The sequence below is a fragment of the Amblyraja radiata genome, chromosome 4, assembly GCF_010909765.2.
Source record: "Amblyraja radiata isolate CabotCenter1 chromosome 4, sAmbRad1.1.pri, whole genome shotgun sequence".
NCBI classification, from domain to species: Eukaryota; Metazoa; Chordata; class Chondrichthyes; order Rajiformes; family Rajidae; genus Amblyraja; species Amblyraja radiata.
The window spans coordinates 12,828,741-12,850,546 of NC_045959.1; the positions used below are offsets into that span (position 1 = coordinate 12,828,741).

The 21,806-nt window shown below is 40.1% G+C and overlaps 1 protein-coding gene across 5 annotated transcripts in view; it reads left to right on the plus strand.

Moving 5' to 3' along the window:
• The window catches only part of asap1 (ArfGAP with SH3 domain, ankyrin repeat and PH domain 1), a 184,700-nt gene that overhangs the window by 135,961 nt on the left and 26,933 nt on the right, over positions 1-21,806 (plus strand). For all 5 annotated transcript variants that reach the window (XM_033018990.1, XM_033018987.1, XM_033018986.1 and 2 more), the window contains 7 exons: positions 1,796-1,887; positions 6,026-6,212; positions 10,492-10,577; positions 12,439-12,554; positions 14,699-14,766; positions 18,634-18,741; positions 20,652-20,877. In XM_033018990.1, coding sequence (XP_032874881.1) covers positions 1,796-1,887; positions 6,026-6,212; positions 10,492-10,577; positions 12,439-12,554; positions 14,699-14,766; positions 18,634-18,741; positions 20,652-20,877 — 883 coding nt within the window. The remainder of the gene's footprint in view (positions 1-1,795; positions 1,888-6,025; positions 6,213-10,491; positions 10,578-12,438; positions 12,555-14,698; positions 14,767-18,633; positions 18,742-20,651; positions 20,878-21,806) is intronic.

Consider the following 21,806-nt stretch of genomic DNA (forward strand, 5'->3'; position numbering starts at 1 on the left):
AGGCAATTTAAACACACCTGATAACTACAAACACCTGTGAAGCCATGTGTCCCAAACGTTATGGTGCCTTGAAATGGGGGGGGACTATGTATAAACACAGCTGTAATTTCTAAATGGTGAAACCAAAATATTTAAAAATACCCTTTAATAAAATCTGACTGTGCACTTTAACCACGGATTTTTTCTCTTACAAATCTCAAATTGTGGAGTACAGAGGCAAATAAATAAATGATGCGTCTTTGTCCCAAACATTATGGAGGGCACTGTAAATCTTCTCTGCAATCCTTCGAGCTTAATGACATCTTTCCTATAGCAGAGTACCCAAACCTGAACATAATACTCTAATCGCAGCTTCAACAACGTCTTGTACAACTGTAACATAGCATCCCAACTTCTATACTCATTACGTTGACTGATGAAGGCTAATGTACCAAAAGCCGCCTTTACCACCCTATCTACAGTGAATAATCTATCTATACTCCTAGCTCCCTTTGCTGTGCAACACTCCCCAGGGCCCCACCATTCACTGTGAATGTCCTGCGCTGGATTTACTTCCCAAAATGCTACACCTCACACTTATCTACATTAAACTCCCTTAGCCATTGTTCATTCCACTTGCCCTGCTGATCAAGATTCTGCTGTAATTTTTGATAACCATCTTCACTGTCTACAATTCCACCTAGTTTAGTGTCATCTGCAAACTTACTAATCATGCCTTTCACATTCCAATCTAATTCATTGCTATCGATGACAAAGCAATGGGCCCAGCACCGACCCCTGAGGCACCCCAGTAGCCATAGGCCTCTAGTCTGAAAAACATTTTTATTGATTAGCTTCAATCAGCGACAACAACGAATCAGCCTATAGGGAGGAGGTCCAGAACCTGGCAGCCTAGTGTGCCAATAATAACCTCGTCCTCAACTCCAAGAAGACGAAGGAAATCATTGTTGACTTCAGGAAGACCAGAGGTGGCAGACATACCCCCATCCACATAAACGGGACTGAGGTGGAGCGCGTCTCCAACTACAAATTCCTCGGGGTACACATCTCAGAGGATCTGTCCTGGTCCCTCCATATCGCCAAATTGATCAAAAAGGCGCAGCAGCGCCTTTACTTTCTGAGGAGGCTTAAGAAAGCTCACCAGTCCCCCCAGATCCTGTCCAACTTCTACCGCTGTACCATAGAAAGCATCCTGACCACCTGCTTCACGGTATGGTACAGCAGCTGCACCGCAGCTGACAGGAAGGCACTGCAACGGGTGGTGAAAACCGCTCAGCACATCATCAGTGCCCCGCTCCCTGCCATGGATGCCCTCCACCGAAAACGGTGTCTGAGACGGGCTGGGAAAATCATCAAGGACCCCTCTCACCCTAACCATGGACTGTTTGCCCTCCTCCCATCAGGGAGGCGGTACAGGAGCCTCAGGTCTCGCACAAGCAGGCTGAGGAACAGCTTTTTCAATAACACCATTACACTGCTGAACTCAGAGTCCCGTCGCTAGCTATCTTTAGACTCTCCCATTTATATACAGTTATTTGCCTATGTACCAGTTTTAATTCATCCACAATCCACACATTGTTAACCAGTATTTTTTATTTTTATTGTTTGCTTATTTTGTATTTTTATTTTTACTTCTACTATCTTGCACTATGACTATGACCAGACGCTAAACTGCATTTCGTTGTACCTATACTCGTATTTGTGCAATGACAATAAAGTTGAGTTGAATTGAATTGAATATACCTTTGAGAGAATAAATTGATCAAATAAATTGATACATTTGTTTTGCTTCTAGCTGGCCAAGAATGTAGGAAACACCAGTTTTAATGACATTTTGGAAGCCAGTATGCCGCACCCATCACCAAAGCCTATTCCTCATAGTGACATGTAAGTATATTTGTGAAAGATAAAGTAATTGAGAAACAATAAAAGATGATGATGGGGAGCATTCCTACTCTTTTTCGCGTTCAGTACTTTGAGTTAAAGTATGTTATTGTTTTCAAATATGTTCCTCATGCTAGGGTGTTATGCTGTTAGTTTTTCTTTTTGTACCATTTTTCTTTGTACCAACTGGTCTAATTGGTACAGTATGCAAACATTGTGCAGAAACCTCATTGTCCTCCACTTTGGTGTTTCAGCAATAAAAAAAAACTTAATGGCCAAAAACCTCTTGGACTAACTATGGCTCAGGGGCCATGCCTAATCAAATAAGGCATTTAAAACATTTTCAGAATCAATATTAACAAGTATTTAAAAAAAATCAAAGTAATATATTTTTAGGTCATATAATACTTTTGAAAAATTACAAACATTGTTGTAAGCACAAATAGTTAAAAATATATGTAATTTACCTCAGTCTTTCATCCCTACAGTCATAAAATAAATTCAAATGAATGAACTTGCAGATCCCACACCAGGTCTTACCAGATGCAAAATTTGTAAGCAGTGTTTCCAGTTCTCATGCTGGGGAATTCCAGCAAGGTCATCTGCAGCAAAATGGATGTCAAGTTATCGTTGTTTTAAAGTGATACAAACATAAGTGTAATTTTGCAATATTCCATTGCTTAGCGGATTTGACTACAGTTTCTCAGAATTGCCCATAATCTGGGATTCCAGGTCCCCAGTATGTTTTCCTATTAAAATGTACATGTCAAATTGATATGTTGTAGCTAACTTGATCTTTTCAGGATAGATTTGAAAGAGTTCAGTTATTTATATCAGTACTATTATTATTAGGTTAATTTTTGTTGCTATTTTGAGCTGCTCTTAGAACTGAAACCTATGCATATTTAAAAATATGTTTTCTTTCTGGCTAACCGTTGACGTGCAGCAAAAGAGAAATTGTATGTGGCTTTTGGGAAGCCAGTGATTTTTCTTGGTTTTTGAGGTGTAAAGAGCAGCTCTTCAACAGTTCTAAATACCATTGAAGCTGTCAAAGAGTTGAATGCGGCTACACCTAGGAAATAAGTATATAATATTTTAACTTCGATTAATTTACAGGAGTTATTCCTGGATATTTTAAGAGGTCCTGTTCAGCACCACTGATCAGCAGGAGAGACTGTCAGGTGGAGCATGTTGTGGCTTGCAACGTGTGTAAGAGTGATTGTTACATTAACATTGTGTACCAGCAGTTCAAGTCAGTGTACCCATGTGCCCACAGCTGCCTCCATCAGATTGTGTTTGCAATACATGTCATCTCGGGGATGGTTATCTTATGCAGATTCTCAGCATAAATGGTGTCAAAACCTAAGGAATAGTAATTTATCCTGGGGAGTGTTCAATAATACGGGAATCATTTTGAAGGTTCATCTGATCGTATGTCATTAATTTCACACATTGGCATAATTCTGTCTTGAAAATGTCATCATATTTCTGAGATGTGTTCAAGCAAACATATATTGTCAGTATTTTCAAGCTGGAATATATCTCCTTGATGAGAGTTTCTAAAACTTTATGGCACATACAATCGTGTGTCACTGCAATGCACTCCAGAAATTTGAATAGATACTTCCTGAACTGATTGAACTTTGCATGCTTGACTTAATTGCATGGAAGCCACATGTGGGATGTTATTAAACCCTGTACACAATTCATTCTGGAGTATCCTGGGGAGAATTAGATCAAGTTGTCCCTAAGCAGCTATTGTTCAGTATTGCAGAAGTATATTTGACAATAACACACACAGCCAGCAGCAAGGGGCTGTGTTTGGTGCCATTTTGGAGTTGCTAGTGGAATGGGGGATTGGTGATTTGGCATGGGAGGTTGATGACAAACCAAAGCGATGGGATGTAACTACAGGGATTCCAGTCTACATTCAGTTGAAGGCTGATTATTACTCTCCTTGTCACATCCACCTTTCACCATTGAGAGCCATCACATCCCCATCCCTTGCCCCAATGTATCAAATCAGGACGCTTACTAACCACCATGGCCACTATCCCGCACCCTTCCTATGTTTCTCCATGAATTTCTAAACTTGCTCGTATTCACAGGTGACGCATTTTTGCTATGATAGAATGCAATGCACTTTCATTTATGCAATTGGTAATGGTTGGCCCATAACCAAAATAGCCATTAGTGCATGTATACTACATTTTTCCAGCACACCCATTTATCTATTTCTTACCCGTGTAAGTTCCTTTCATTTTTCATTTGCCATACATCTTTCAAGTGAGTACAGTAAGGGTGCAATTTCTAAAGTATATATTGCTTCCTGAAGAGAGATGCAATCCTGGATAATATGTTACTACATGTGGCATAGTCTTGGCATGTAGATTGTAAAATAGACCTATCAAATCAAACTACTGCTGATATTTTTTCATGGGGATCCATCAAAATGACAGTTTAACAATAGAATAATGCTATATTAGCTCTAGAAGGAATGCTGCAGGTGAAATAAGAACTTGCTAACTGGCATGTGACATGAAGTATGTTGATATTACTCTATGCCTTCTTGGTACCTTGAATAATTATATTTCGATCTTTTATGTAGGTATGTTTTCAGTCTCATTGTGTTCTTTTCTGAAATCCAGAACACCATTGCACAATAAAGTGATTGTGCAGTGATATTCCAACTAAACCTGAATGGCTGATTTCATGTAGCCGGTGTTATAAACTGATGCAACTGACGTACATCGCTTAAATTGGCTTTCCTGCTTCCATCTTGATGAAAGTAACGATCTTTGCTAATTACTGGAAGTCTTTACATAAGGTTATTTGTTAGGCTCTCTTTCAAATATCAGCAAATACATTCTTGTTTGTATGCCTAGAACTTGCAAAAGTTGGTGCAACCACCATTCTGGAAAATTGCTTCCGAAATGTAATGCAATTGCTTCAACCTCTTGATAGAAACATAGAAAATAGGTGCAGGAGGAGGCCATTCAGCCCTTCGAGCCATTCATTGTGATCATGGCTGATCGTCCCCAATCAATAACCCATGCCTGCCTTCTCCCCATATCCCTTGATTCCACTAGCCCCTAGAGCTCTATCTAGCTCTCTCTTAAATCCATGCAGTGATTTGGCCTCCACTGCCCTCTGTGACAGGGAATTCCACAAATTCACAACTCTCTGGGTGAAATTTTTTTTTCTCACCTTAGTCTTTAATGGCCTCCCCTTTATTCTAAGACTGTGGCCCCCTGTTTCTGGACTCACCCAACATTGGGAACATTTTTCCTGCATCTAGCTTATCCAGTCTTATATAATTTTATATGTTTCTATAAGATTTCCCTTCATCCTTCTAAACTCCAGTGTATACAAGCCTAGTCTTTTCAATCTTTCCTCATATGACAGTCCCGCCATCCCAGGGATCAATCTTGTGAACCGACGCTGCACTGCCTCAATCACAAGGATGTCCTTCCTCAAATTAGGAGACCAAAACTGTACACAATACTCCAGAAGTGGTCTTACCAGAGCCCTATACAACTTCAGAAGAACCTCTTTACTTCTATACTGAAATCCTCTTGTTATGAAGGCCAACATTCCATTAGCTTTCTTCACTGACAGCTGTACCTGCACGCCAACTTTCAGTGACTGGTGTACAAGGACACCCAGGTGTCGCATTTATCTATATTATACTGCATCTGCCACACATCTGCCCACTCACTCAACCTGTCCAGATCACCCTGCAACCTCCTAACATCCTCTTCACAGTTCACACTGCCACCCAGCTTTGTGTTGTGTTTGATTGGAGAGAGGATTTAAAGCATAATGCATTAAGCATGGTTTGAGTGTAAAACTCTGCGTATGGCCATTGCATCAACATTTTTTTTCACAATAAACCTTTGAAGTGATCCATTGTACTCAAACCAGGGGAAATCTTGTCATTTTTTATCTAGTAGACAAACAGTCTGAGCAGATCCTCATTAGAGATATTGTCAGCTCCAAAATGCCTGCAATTGACAATTTCCCTTCAGATGCGACACAGTTAAATAGAATAGATACTGAAATAGAAAGCAGTTCTTGAGTGTTTCTTTTATCTCAAGAAAATCATGTTATTTAATTGCATCATTTTATTTTGTTGAAACAGGACTGCACGTAAAGAATACATCCATGCAAAATATGTAGATCATAAGTTTGCCAGAAGGTTATGCAACTCTTCTTCAGCTAAAGTGAATGAGTTGTTAGAATCCGTAAAATCCAGGGATTTACTTGCACTAATTCAAGTCTATGCAGAGGGAGTTGAACTTATGGAGCCATTACATGATCCTGGGCAGGTAAGAAAATTTAACATTGAATTCTTACGTAGCACCTCGTCCCGGTACATGGGCAGCTCAAACTCATTTCAGTCCTTATGAATGGTAGACATTTAGCAAGATAAACTAGAAAATAATTTGTATATTGACAAGCTAGGCTGTCGAGGTGTTCCAACTTCTCTGCCATACTTTGTATACAGGATTTAAAACTATCCTGGACAGAGTTCCATCTCAATATTCCAATGACCACCTAACCTTAACCCTGATACCAAGGATGAGTGTGCGGAGCACTCTGATTGTAACGATTACTGCCATGAAATGAAAGTCTGCACCATATTCAGAGTTAATCAGAGACCTTTTCAATACTTCACTTTGCTCTTCAAGGGAATATTTTCTTTCCCAATTTCTTTCATTTTATCTGGCTCCTTGAAATATTAAAGCAGGTTTGTGGCAATAATTGTGCAAAATAACTTAAAAAGGAATCATTGTGTGCATAACAACAGTGACCGTATTTAAAATGTATTTCACTGGCTTTTAAAATGCTTTCCTGAGATTGCGAAGGGGGACAGATGAATCCATTTTTTTCCTGTGATGCTGTTTGTAAAATAACCTGAATGCCAGAAATTAAACCTGTTCCATAAATATTCTCAGTGGAAACAGTAATGAGATCAGTTTAATCTGTGGCCCCAGGCAATGCACCTGCTCCTTTTGCTCTTCACTGAACTCATCCAAAATGATTGAGAAGAGGGAAGTGCCCAATGAAACAATGCTGCATTTTGTTCACCTTACTTACCAATGGAGTGTCAAAAAACAGGTGGAGTTTGGGGAGAGGAGGGGGGGTATGAGTGCTTTGTTTTTTAGACAAATAGTTTAAAGAATTTTCAATTGTTGGGACATGTTTCCAGAACTTTAATGTTTTCATTGTTACCCTTAAAAGCTGAGAATCATTAGTTGCAGTTCAATCCTACCATTACCTCTGATCACCTATCGATCGCAGTTGTTGCAAATATTACCTCGGTCTATACTGCATCGTAACTTGTTACTCAACTCATTTAATTGAAGAAGAGGTAAGTAAGGGAACCTCCTAGAGAGAAGTGCAGCAGCTGGAATTGAAGCTGACTCAGGGGTCAGTGGAATAACACATGGTTATTTTGAAGGTGGCCAATGAAACGTGCGTTTCAGCAGAACAGCACTTAATTTTCAGGGCACACAGTCCATTACATCGCAACCAGCATATCTGACACAAAAAAGACAACGTATGTGCAACTACAATTTGCAACTGGAAATTTCTGATCCAATTTCCAGATGGCAAAACTAAATTTTACCAACTTAGTTGTAACTAAACTAAGCTGCAACTAAATTGTTACAGTTTTCCAGCTGGGGCTGGGGTAAGGTAATTAACATGATCATGTGAATGGTAGTGAAATATATGCCTCTATATGTACACAATTCTAAGCCTGTATTTTTTAGAATTTGTTCTTCCACAGTATTTCCCATTAGCTTCCCTCCTTTTATAGAACTTTGTGAAACAGGCCCAAATAATATTGATACTTCTCCCTGCGTTATAATACTTGAAACCCCACTTGCAGAGAAACGTTCTGCGTGATCTTGGCCTGCCTTCACCTTGGTACATCTGGACTATGATCTTGCTGTCTATCCTAGTTTTGGATAATGGGTGAGGATTCTGCAGTCAGCTGTGGGCAAAGTGCAGTATGACTGCATTTAGTAATTTTAAAGCAATCTCCTTTATATACAGGGGTACAGGAGCTTCAGGAGAGACAGGGTGAGGGAAAAAGAGGAAGAGGGGTTGCATTGTTGGTTAAGGAGTCACGTTAGTGGTCAGGGCTGACATTATGGATGGTTCATCTAGTGAGGCTATGTTGGTGGAGCTGAGGAACAAGAAAGGAAGAATCAACTTGTTGGCGGTGTACTACAGACCCCTGAATAGTGGGGTCTGTAGTAGAAACACTCAAGAAGAACAAATATGCCAGGAAATTGCAGACAGCTGCAGGTCAAATAAGGTTATTGTGGTAGGGGATTTTAACTTTCCCAATATTGACTGGGAAAATCATAATGTGAAGGGTTCAAATTGGTTGCAATTCCTCAAAAGTGTTCAGGAGAGTTTTCTCAAGCAGTATGTAGAGGCCCCCACACATGAGAGGGCAACACTGGATCTAGTATTGGGAAGAGCAAGTTAATGAAGTGTTTGTGGAGGAGCCTTTTGGGACTAGTGACCACAGTTCGATAAGGTTTAAGATAGTTATGGATCGGGACGGAGGGCCCACGTGTTAAAATGCTCAACTGGGGTAAGGCCAACTTTGAGGGTATGAGAGAAGGTCTCGCTCAAGTTGACTGGAGCAGGTTTTTTGAGGTGAAAGGAATATTGGCCAAGTAGGATGATTTTAAAAGTGTGCTGACAAAAGCTCAGGATACGTACGTCCCCGTTTGAGTGAAAGGCAAAGCAGGCAAACGTAAGGAAGCTTGGCTGACGAGGGAAATTGAGGCATTGGTGAAAAACAAGAATGATGCATGGGACAGGTATAAGCAGCTGGGATCGAGTGCATCCCTGGAAGAGTTTTTAGAACTAAAGGAGTAAACTGAAAAAGGTGATCAGAAGGGCAAAAAGGGGCCAGGGGATAGCTCTGACGGGTAGCATTAAAGACAATCCCAAAAGATTTTATAAATACACAAGGGGGAAAAGGGTAACTAGAGAGAGAGTGGGACCTCAGGAATCAAAGCGGTCACCTCTGTGTGGAGGCACAGGAGGTGGGCAAGGTCCTCAATAAGTATTTCTCCTCTGTACCGAGGAGAAAGACAGTAGGACAGAAGAACTTGGGGCAATCACTGGAAATGTCTTGTGAGCAGTCAGTGTTATCATCAAATAAGTACTGAAGGTACTATCATGTATGAAGGTTGACAAATCTCCAGGGCTTGATCAGATATATCCGAGGACATTGTGGGAAACCAGAGAAGAAATTGCAGGAGCCCTGGCTGAAATTTATGAGTTGTCCTTTAATACAGGAAAGGTGCCGGAAGACTAGAGGGTGACAAATGTTGTGCCTCTTTTCAAGAAGGGCTGCAGGGAAAATGCTGGGAACTAAGGCCAGTGAGCTTAACATCTGTAGTTTGAAAGTTAATAGAGACTATTCTGAGAGATAGGTTATACGGGCATGCGCTGATTTGGGAGAGTCAGCATGGTTTTGTACGTGCGAGGTCGTGTCTCACAAATCTGATTGATTTTTTTGAAGACGTGATCAAAAAGGTCGATGAGGGCAGTGCTGTAGATGTTGTATACATAGATTTCAGTAAGTTTACGCATGGTAGGCTGCTTTGGAAGGTTAGATCGCATGGGATCAAAGGAGAGATAGCTAAATGGATAGTAAATTGGCTCCATGGAAGGAAGCAGAGGGTGATGGTGGAAGGTGGCTTTTCAGACTGGAGGCCTGTGACTAGTGGTGTGCCTTAGGGTTCGGTGCTGGGACCGTTACTGTTTGTCATTTACATCAATGATTTGGATGAGAACATACAGGGCAAGATTGGCAAGTTTGCTGATGATACAAAAGTGTGTGGTTTTGCAGATAGTAAAGATGATTGTGAAAGACTGCAGCAGGATCTGGATCGATTGGCCAGGTGGGCTGAGGAATGTTTGATGGAATTTAATACAGAGAAGTGTGAGGTGTTGTATTTTGGGAAGTCTTGCAAGGGCAGGACCGACACAGTGAATGGTAGGCCTCTGGGGAGGGTTGTAGAGCAGAGAGATCTAGGAGTGCATGTGCATGGTTCCTTGAAGGTCGAGTCGCAGGTAGACAAGGTGGTCAAAAAGGCTTTTGGCACATTGGCCTCCATCAGTCAGAGTATAGAAGTTGGGAGGTCATGTTGCAGTTGTATAAGACGTTGGTGAGACTGCATTTAGAATATTGTGTTCAGTTCTGGGCACGGAGTTTTAAAATCCGGATTACGCAAATGGGGTGGGGTGGGATCGTCCCCCACTTCTCAATACGGGGGGGATTTGCATGGCAGTAACTTGAGCTGAGTATACCATTGTAAACTACCTGCAGCAACATATTTGGTGATTTTACAAAAATATTTTTTAAATTTAAATAATTGAACAACGTCACTAATCATTGATTTCCTTAAGTGTGCCTTAACACAAAATGCCATGGCTCATGGAGGAACAGTGAGTCACTATCAGGAACTTGTGGGATTTCTATTTTGATCCATGCATGGGAGCCTGGAGCCAGTTGTCAGTGGAAGCATTTTGAAATGCACATTATTAATGTGAATCTTTATTTTCAAATAGGAGCCAGGAGAAACAGTGCTTCATTTAGCAGTACGAACTGCTGACCGGACTTCACTCCACCTGGTTGACTTTCTTGTACAGAACAGGTAGGAAATAATTCGGTAGTTAAATTCACAGCTTTCTCATAGAGGAACATTAAAAGTAAAAGCAGGAGTAATAAAATTCAATAATAATCTTAATTCTTAATTCCACTGAAGTAAAAAAATCGACCTCAGCCTTTCATGTGGCCCACCCCAAGAATCACTCATGAATCTTCCCCTTACTGCCTCATGGAAAATATATACTTATATTCTTTAAACACACCACAACTGTGTGTAATATTCCAGTTGTGAGTAGCAGCAAAGTTTGCTCTATTTCTATACACCATCCATTTTATAATAAAACATGCCACTCCATGTGCCTTCCTAAATTACCCGCTGTACCCGCATGCTAACTTTATGTACCAAAGTGGGTAACTTCAGAACCCCCCTTGTTATACCCCATCTGCAATCTTTTTGATTATTCACTTTACATTTTTTAACTGCATTTGAAGACTTTCTGTGTCATTCTCACAATGTAATTTCCCACTGTAAATCATCAGTAAATTTGGATATAATGCACTTGGTGCCTTGACCTTAGTCATTACTATGAATTGTGAATAAATGAGGTTCAAGGATTGAATGATTGATATGACATCCCACTTGTTACAGCTTGCCAAACCTGAAAATTAACTATTCATGTATTTGTTTCCTCTCAGTTAACAAATCCTCTATCCATGTTAATATATGACCTTTGCTACCATGAGCTCTTGTTCAGCAACCCTAATCCTAGCTCCAATGCATGGCATCTTATCACATATCTTTTAGAAATCCAACTCTAGCATATATAGTGGTTTCCAATATTCCAACCAACTGTTACAACCTCAATCAACAGTCAATTCTCTAAATTTGTTACACAAACTGAAACTTCAGTTTGGGCGATCCAAGTCCCCGTAGCCGACGATCGAACCCCTGTCGGGGTGATCAAACTCTCCTGCTTCTGGGCGGTTGAAACTCTCTCCACAGCATGGAGCTCCCGAGCCGGCCTCTTCTCACCAGAGACCGAGGGTTTTACGATGTTAAAGTCCATAGGCCCTGCGGTTGGAGCTTCGATCCCCGGCAAAGGGATAGCTAGCTCCGCAATGTTAAAGTTCCGCAGACCCCTCGCTGCTTGTAGCGCCGGGTCAGTCTCCTAGAAAGGCCGCCAACTCCACAATGTTAGGCCGCAGTGGGGACAGAGGTACGATACGGAAAAAAATTGCATCTCCGTCGAAGTAAGGGATTGGAGAAAAAAAGTTTCCCTCAACTCCCCCACCCCCCCCATCCCCCACATAAAACAAACCAAGGAACACTAAAACATACTTTTAACATATACTAAAAATTTAAAACAAAGGAGCAAGGACAGACAGACTGTTGGCGAGGCAGCTGCTGCTGGTGGCGCCACCCGCCCATATGTTACATTTATTTTACGACTATTTCACAAATGAAATCAAGAGAAGAATCGTATCCGAGTAAAACCAGTCTTAGACTAACAAAATAACACTGAAGCAGTCGTGTGTTTCCAACAGGCAATACAAAAAGCTACCAACAATCTATTTTGAAAACATTTGCAACTGACTTGGGAAATTATTATCATGTATTTATCTATCTATATACTTTCAAAACTCTGTGTGTGTGTGTGTGTGTGTGTGGAATTTTTACATCTTTTGGTAGAAATTTTCCTTATGATCTCAAAAATCCACTCCTCTATAAATTTGGTGAATTATTTCCCGAGATATTTACTACAATTTATCACCAAACTGACATTTTTTAAAGAATATAAAGGCTGCCCAGCTGCTAACCTCACAATGCCTTTCCTCGTAGCCCAATTTTAATATAGTTCATACCCATTTGGATAAATAAAAATAATATCCTTTTTTTTCTTGTACAGTGGCAATCTGGATAAACAGACCACAAAAGGAAACACAGTTGTACATTACTGTTGCATGTTGGATAAAGTGGAATGCTTAAAGTTGATTCTTCGGGGCAAACCAAGCTTAAATCTAGGTGAGTGTTTTTAAATGCTTGACTATCAGTAGTCACCTGGAAATGAGTCACTTCAGCATTCAGTCTACATCATGGAGAATTAAAGGTAGCTCATAGTAATATTATTATTGCAATAAGTAAAAACAAATATCTAAAACATAACAGATAAATAAAATAATATTTCTTACTCTTCCGGTCAACCTATTTCGTTCATTCTCTGTACATTTATATCTTAATTAATGAACTGCAGTGTTTATCTTTTGTATTTATTCCATCTATTTTGCAGATGTTTGGTAAAAAAAGTATTTTAATTGGGCTTAGGCACCATCTAACAGGTTTTTACACTAATTGCAAGTTCAGATATGGTAGGTTGTCAAACTGGCAGATCACAAGGATCAACAGGTCCCAGATAGTCAGGATTGAAAATGTTTCGAGCTGTATTTTTCGTTAATTATTTCTCCCTTCCTACTTTCTGTTCTCTCCTTTTGATTTATGTATTTTAGACAGCTTCAGCGTATACCATGAAGAAATAGGAAGAGCCACATAAGCATTATTTCTTACATCGTCATATTCATGTGTCAGAACTTTATTGTGGGGAATCACATCTGGTTATTCTTTCCCACGCCTCCAGTACAAAAGGTGTCTTTGAGAAATGATTATTTAACATGAATTTGTTTGTCTTTCAGCTTTTGGATGGTGGAGGGGGCGGTATTGTGGGGTCTAGTCAATAACACAGATTCCTTCTGCTTTCGGCACTTCCCGGAGCCAATGAATAGACTCGACTTTTGGGTCGGCGTCGGTGCTCCCTTGACCCAATTAATCCTTCCGGGGGGGGGGGGGGGGGTCAGTGGGCGCTTCCTGTAGCCAATGAATGGACTCGACTTTTGGGTCAGCATCGGCGCTTCCTGGAGGCAATGAATCCTTCCCGCGTGAGGGAATGGGGTAGTCGGCGTTTCCCGGAGCCTATGAATGGACTCGAGGGGGAAAATGTGAATCAGAATATGTAAAAATCTTGTGAAAGTTGGCATTTTTAAAGCTTTAATCGCAAATAACGTGTCAAATATAGGATGAAATCTTCATTGAGGCTGGTCTCTGCTAGCTGAGCCATTGTGACGTCATAATTTGAAGCTGGTGGTTTTATTTTCAAAGTCTTTTTAGGCTTTTTTAGACTTTTAATCAGTAAAGAGTCGAGAATAAGTCGAGAGATAAAGCATGAAATGTTCAGATAAGGTGCTCCCGGCCTCGTCGGGAAAAATGTGAATCGGAATATGTAAAAATGTAATCGTTACCGCGTAGTGTTTTTGCGAAGATGTAAAGACAACCACATATACACGTATACACACGTACAAGATCAGACTTTTAATAAGTATATGATATAGATAGATAGATTCTTTGAAGATAATTGGTATGTTTAATGAAAGGATGCTTTCAAAATGTTTTGCCAGTGAAAATAGGCAACTTGTGTGGGAAACGCAACCAATCCCAGTTGAAGATTTGTGGAGGAGTGAATGGGAATGAGAGGGGACAGTTGGAAATGGGTTCCCTGCAGTGATTGAGGAAACAATTTATGAAGATGCAGGATCAAATTCCTAAAATTTCAACAATAAAAACTCATCTGATTGGTATAATAATGGGCTACTTGATAATACTGTCAGGTTTTCTAGGTGCAAAGACAATGGCATAATCAGTTTGTGAGCAAAAATGGAGCACTATGAGATTAAAGTTTATTTACATTTATGAGAAAGTAACAGAATAATGGCACGACTGCCAGCAAAACCGATAAATGAAAGTGTTAGTGGAAATGGCTATCGCACTAAAGGAAATATATATTTCAGGTCTTTTGGTATGGAATGAATAAATTGAGATAATGACTAATTCAACTACTGTTATTTAGATGGTTTTTTTTTATCCGGCCCACAAATCAGTCAAATTGTGATAGACCAGGTAGATTACCACAAATTGTATATGATCTAAATTTCAGAGATAAACCAAAATAATGAATTATAGTTAATTTTAATTGTACAGTGGTAAACCTATCATCACTATTATTAATAATATTGTTTTTCTATAAAGCAGTTTTGTAAGGGGAAAAAAAAGTATCAGCAAGTTAATGTTTATTTCCAAAAATGTACTTTACATTTACACTAGCTATAATTTTATTACAGTAAACCAGAGTGGTGAGACAGCTCTTGATGTAGCGAGAAGATTGAAGCGGGCACAATGTGAAGAACTGGTAAGAAAGACGTGGGGTACTGATTTTGGATGATCAGGCATGATCATATTGAATGGCGGTGCTGGCTCAAAGGGCCGAATGGCCTACTCCTGCACCTCTTTTCTATGTTTCTAAAGTAGGTGGCAGTGTAGATAACGAAGATAGCTGAAAAAATCTGCAGCAGGATTTTGATCGGTTGGGCTGAGGAATGATTGATGAAGTTTAATACAGATTAGTTCAAGGTGTTGCATTGTGGCAAGTCTAACCAGGGCAGGACCTACACGGTCAATGGCAGGGTTCTGGGGAGTGTTGCAGAGTAGAGGGATCCAGGAGTGCAGATACATAGGTTCTTGAAAATGACGTCACAGGTACATAGGTTGGTCAAGAAGGTTTTCGTCACATTGGCCTCCATCGGTCAGAGTATTTAGTGTAGAAGTTGAGAGGTTATGTTATAGTTGTACAGGACATTGGTGAGACCATGTTGAGAGTATTGTGTCCAGTTTTGGTCACCCTGTTGTAGTTAAACTGGAAAGGGTGCAGAGAAGATTAATGAGGATGTGGCCAGGACTTGAGGGTCTGAGTTACAGGGGGAGAGTGAGCAGGCTAAGACTTTATTACTTGCAGCTCAGGAGGATGAGGGATGATCTTATTGAGGTATATGAGATCATGAGAGGAATAGATAGGGTCAATGCACAGACTTTTACCCAAAGTAGGAGAATCAAGAACCAGAGGACGTAGGTTTAAGGTGAGTGGGGAAAGCTTTAACAGAAACCTAGGGTCAACTTTTTTTTTACACAATGGGTGATAGGTATATAAAACGAGCTGCGAGAGGAGGTAGTTGAGGCAGATACAATCACAACTGTTTGAAGACAGAGGAGATTTACTAGAATGTTGCCTGGGTTTCAGCACCTAAGTTACAGAGAAAGGTTGATCAAGTTAGGTCTTTATTCTTTGGAGCGCAGAAGGTTAAGAGGGGACTTGATAGAAATCTTTAAAATTATGAGAGGGATAGACAGAGTTGACGTGGATAAGCTTTTTCCATTGAGAGTAGGGAAGATTCAAACAAGAGGACATGATTTGAGAATTAAGGGACAAAAGTTTAGGGGTAACATGATGGGGAACTTCTTTACTCAGAGAGTGGTAGCTGTGTGGAATGAGCTTCCAGTGGAAGTGGTGGAGGCAGGTTCGATTTTATCATTTAAAAATAAATTCGATGGGTATATGGACGGGAAAGGAATGGAGGGTTATGGTCTGGGTGCAGGTAGATGGGACTAGGGGAGAATAAGTGTTCGGCACGGACTAGAAGGGCCGAGAAGGCCTGTTTCCGTGCTGTGATTGTTATATGGTTATATGGACAGGTACATGGATAGGATAGGATTAGAAAGATATGCGTCAAACGCAAGCAGTTGGGACTAGTGTAGATGGGGCATGATGATTGATGGGGCACATTGGGCCGAAGGGCTTGTTTCCACACTGTATAACTGTGATTCTCTGAAGTGATTAGTTTTGTTGCATTCATTCTGGTCCATATAATTCATCGTCCTGTGCTAAATTTGTGATTTTGTGACATGAATATTAATAATATTAATATTCTTTGCCTTGTACATTGGCCATGTTATTGATATTCTTTAAAACACAGTTGCCTCCCTGCCCCATTAGTTTTCTTCAGGTTTTAAAGATCTTCAAATATGTTGCCCTGACATAATATTTGGTTATAGTTATTTACAATTGTTGCACACATATATGGTCTCAAATGAATGCAGATATGTTGCAACCAACAGACTTGTATAAATTAAAATCAGAAAAGGCTGGAAAAACTCAGGTCAGGTAGCATCTGTGGAAAGAGAAGCAGTCAATGTCTCAGACCTGGGACCCTTATTGAACCTACAATGTAATATGTCATTACACCAATGTACTGTAACATTAGTGCATTAGGACAAACCAAGGATCTGCATGGTAGGCAGCTCTGGAAGGTTTGATTGCATGGGATCCAAGGAGAGATAGCTGAATGGGTAGAAAATTGACTTCCTGGAAGAAAGCAGAGGGTGTTGGTCGACGGTTGCTTCTCTGACTGGAGGCCTGTGACTGGTGGTGTGCCTTAGGGTTTGGTGCTGGGCCTGTTACTGTTTTTCATCTACATCAATGATTTGTGTGAACATACACGGCAAGATTTGCAAGTTTTCGGATGATACAAAAGTGGGTGGTTTTGCGGATAGTGAAGGTGGTTGGGAAAGATTGCAGTAGGATCCTGATCGAATGGCCAGGTGGGCTGAAGAATGGTTGATGGAATTTAATATAGAGAAATATGAGGTGTTGCATTTTGGGAAGTCTAACATGGGTAGGATCTACACAGTGAATAGCAGGGCTCTGGGGAGTGTTGTAGAGCAGTGGGAACTAGGAGTGTTGGTGCATGGTTCCTTGAAGGTGGAGTCGCAGGTAGATAAGGTGGTCAAAAAGGCATTTGGCACATTGGTCGCCTTCAGTCAGTATTATTAAAGAAGCTGGGAGGTCATGTTACAGTTGTATAAGATGTTGGTGAGGCCGCATTTAGAGTATTGTGTTCAGTTCTGGGCACCATGTTTTGGGAAAGATGTTATCAAGCTGGAAAGGGTACAGAGAAGATTTACAAGGATGTTGCCAGGGCTAGAGGGTCTGAGCTAAAGGGAGAGGTTGAGTTGGCTGCAAATATTCCTTGGAATCTGAAGAGTAACCTGTTCACACAAAGGGTGGTGAGTGTATGGAACAAGCTGCCAGAGTAGGTAGTTGAGGCAGGGACTATCCCAACATTTAAGAAACAGTTCATAGATAGTTCAGGTTTAGAGTGATATGGACCAAACGCGGGCAGGTGGGACTAGTGTAGCTGGGACATATTGGCCGGTGTGGGCAAGTTGGGCCGAAGGGCCAGTTTCCACACTTTCACTCTATGACTCTATCTGCGCAGCTCTGTTGGGAAATATATTCACAGACATCTTTAACCTCTCCCAGTTGCATTCTGAGCTCCCCTCCTGCTTTAAGATTATCACCGTCATCCCAGTGCCTAAGAAAAGTATGATAGCACAACTATCATCCAAAGTCTCTGACATCCATAATCAAGAAGTGCTTTGAGAGACTGGTGTGTTTGCCGACTGTCTTAAATAATCTTTCCCCCCTAAATAAAGGACCTGTCCCACTTACGCAACATTTTCGGCGACTGCCGGCACCCGTCATAGGTTGCCGAAAATTTTCAACATGTACAAAATTCAGCGGAGACCAGAAAGACGCTACGACTCTTTGGGTGACTAGGAGACCTCTCATGAGTTGCGGATGTAACCAGGGGGCATGTCGCCAGGGGGTCGCCTGTATGGTCGTGAGAGGTCGCCAAGGGTCGCCTGTATGGTCGTGAGAAGTCTCCTAGTCACCCAAAGAGTCGTAGCATCTTTCTGGTCGCCACTGAATTTTCAACATGTTGAAAATTTTCGGCGATTTATGATGGGTGCCGGCAGCCGCCGAAAAGTTCACGTAAGTGGGACAGGCCCTCAAGATTAATTTTGATGTGTATCAACCTAAATTTAGAGAATGGAATACATTTGTAAATTATACCAATGATTTGTAGAAAAGGTTTCACAAAAGAGAATATCTTGATATCTAATTGATACTAATTTTTTGAAATGTGTAAACTACTTTAAATGACATGTTAATATACCACATTCCTTTTTAGGTTTGTTTTCTTCACCTAATGGACTACCAAACAACCTCAAAAAGGAATTTGGTGTATTTGTTCTTGAAATCTTGCTTTTTCTTCCTCTGGAAAAAAAATAATGATTAAAATGTTAAATATTCAAATTCACATGTTGACTAAAATCACATTACATGCATGTTTTGATGTTTGATATTTTACATTGGTTTCAGATCGGTCAAGCTGCTTTAGGAAAAGTTAATCCTCATGTTCATGTGGAATATGAATGGCAGTTACGACAAGAAGAGATTGATGAAAGTGATGATGATTTGGATGAAAAGGTAAGACATAGAATGTGCAACACGGATGTAATTATCTTTGTGTAGCAAATCTCAATTGGGCGACAAGCTGGTCAGCGATGATCTCGATCAACAATGCATATCCACCGGATTACCGTAATTCCATTTAAGCCCATTGAGAACAGGCTAATAAAGCATCACCTCGGCATATCCACATCCCCCCCCTTCGCATATCCTAATAGCTTTGTTCCAAGCATAACGATGGTAAAAGTCACATCTGCATTCACAAGGGGAGACTCTCAGAAAGCAGCCAGCCTGAATGGAGTCCTTGGACAGGTACTGAAATTGTGTACTAATCAACTTGCCACAGCCTTCACTGATATCTTCAACCTCTCATTTCAACAATCTTTCGTCCCCCATCTACTTTTAAGAAAGCCTCCATCATTTCAGTCCCCAAGAAAAGTGGCGAACTGTCTCAATGATATTTCCCAGTAGCTCTGTAATTGACTATAATGGAGTGCTTTGAAAGGTTGGTAATGGCCCACAATAGCGCCAATCTTCCAGACATTCTAGACCATTTAAGATGGCATACAAGAAAAATAGTTGAATGGGGAAAGCCATCTCCCTTGCACTGCATTCTGCCCTAGTATAATGACAATATAAACGCCCTGTGTCAGGATGTTATTCATTGACTATAACAGCCTTCAAAAACTGAATATCAAATAAGCTCATCCTTAAATCTCTGAACCGTGGCCATGAGGCCTCCATCTGCAACTGGCTTCTGGGCTACCTGATCTCAGTCAGAATTGCTTGTAACATTTCCTCCACCCTGACCCTCAACACTGGTGCCTTCAGGGTTGTGTGCTCGGTTCCTTGTTCGACTTCCAATGACAGTGTAGCCAAGTACAATGCCAACTCCATCCTTAAGTTCGTCCATGTTGTTGATCAAAACTACAGCAATGAAAAGAAGTATGGAAAAGAGATTGAGAACATGGTGTCTGAACAACAACCTAGCCATTAACATCACAAAGACATTTAATATACGATAAATCGATTGATTTCAATTGGGACTATAGTGAATTGTCATTATTTATCTAAACTGTCTGCTCCATCCACCTGAGTTGATAGAGGAGTTTGATTATATTGTCTGGGCTTGATCCAGTAAAGAAAAGTGGGTTATGAAAATTGAACCTTGGTTTCAGAATTTGGATATCTTTTTTCCACATAAAGTAATAAAATGGACATATATTTTGAGTGCCATAAAGAACACGTGTTAATATCAGAATCAGTACTCGAGAAATGCATCCAGAGAAAGCTCTTGAAATGCACTTAAGATTGTGCAAAGGCACATGATTTGCATATTATAGGTATGATAGTATATACTTCAATTTAATATTTCTAGGGGGACAGTGTTGTAATGGCTGTTAACACTTGGAATACTGTATACAGTTCTGGTGCCACATTATATGAAGGACATGATTGCACTGGAGAGGATGAAGAGGAGATTTTCCAAGATGCTGCCTGGGATGGCGTGTTTCAGTTATGAATTCAGAATGAAAAGACTATTTTCCTTTGAGTTGAGTAGGCATATGGTGAATAGTAGGAAATCTTTCATCATAACAGTAGTGTCTAAAACTAGAGGGGTGTAATTTTGGGTTAAGTGATAATAGGTTTAGAAGGGACCCAAGGTAGAATTTTTGTAACATAAAGGGTGCTTAGAATCTTGCTCAAGGGGATGATGGAGGCAGTTACTCTCACTACATTTTAAGAAGTAGCTAGATGATCACTTGTCTCTCCAAGGCATCTGGACCAATTGCTGGTCATTGTGGTTAGTAATAGATATGATGCTGGCATGGATATGATGCCAAAGAGCCTATTTCTGTGCACCATGGCTGATTAATCCTAGATTTGGAGTTCAGTTGAATTTACTCTTTATTTTTCTGTTTCATTAGACAAGTCCAATAAAAAAAGAGCGTTCTCCAAGACCTCAGAGTTTTTGCCATTCTTCCAGTCTTTCTCCACAAGATAAGCTAATGATTCCAGGACTTGGCATTGCAAGGGAAAAGCAGCGACTATCCTATGGAGCATTTAGTAATCAACTATATGGAAGTAGCACTGATTCTCCAACATCACCAGCCATTGATGCCCCTCCTCTGCCTCCCAGGAATCCAAGCAAAGGTTGGTGTTTTTTATAAAAGAGATTTTCTGGCTATTGTGTGAATAATGATTTGTATATTTAACTGTTGATTCAAATTGGATATGTTCATTCAATAATACAGAACCGGTGACTCTTATGGTGCTATTTCCCCCCATTATCATGCTATATACCTTTGCTATATTTCTAATTCTGCATTAAACATTGATTATAATTCTTCCCTTTGCTGTTTAACACAAAAACTTGAAACATTTGACAGTGGCTGAATTTCCAAATTCAAAAATGTAAAGGTAAGTAACATGTAAGAATCAAATAGGAAGTGTTAACTTTCTGTTTTGTCATAGATCATTTTTATCTTTCCAAAAATGGATTATGAACATGATAATATAATAGTAATACATTATCCGTTATTATGGTTTTTACTAAGGTTACTGTACATGTCAAGTCAGTTTTATTCGTCTAAGGTTACTGAACATGTATTGCTGTAGCAGAGTAAAAATAAAGGTTTGTTAAATGGTGCATAAAATGACGACTTTCCTATGAAACCTCAAAGGCAACTGGTGGTAATAGTATTTTCAAGGGGGAAAAAGCACTGAATTGAATGAGAATTTTGAGATATCTACCCTTATCAGACATTTTGCAGATCAGTTTGAAACGAGGGGCAATTAAAATTTTACACATGAGCTATTGTTTTCCAATTATACAACAAAATAAGGTAATCTCCAATAAATAATTGAACCTCATGCCATGTGCTAATCAGGCCTTTTGCATGACCATAGTAATTATCCATTGTTCTTTCAGCATGCAATTCTGCATCACTGTGGCATTGCATGACCTCTGTTTAAAACATTAATATCAAAATTTTAACACACAAATTACCTGATAATTTCCTCAAAATTGTCTTTTTAAAACCTTTTTTATAAAAAAGAAAGAAAAAATCGAAACATGTTAA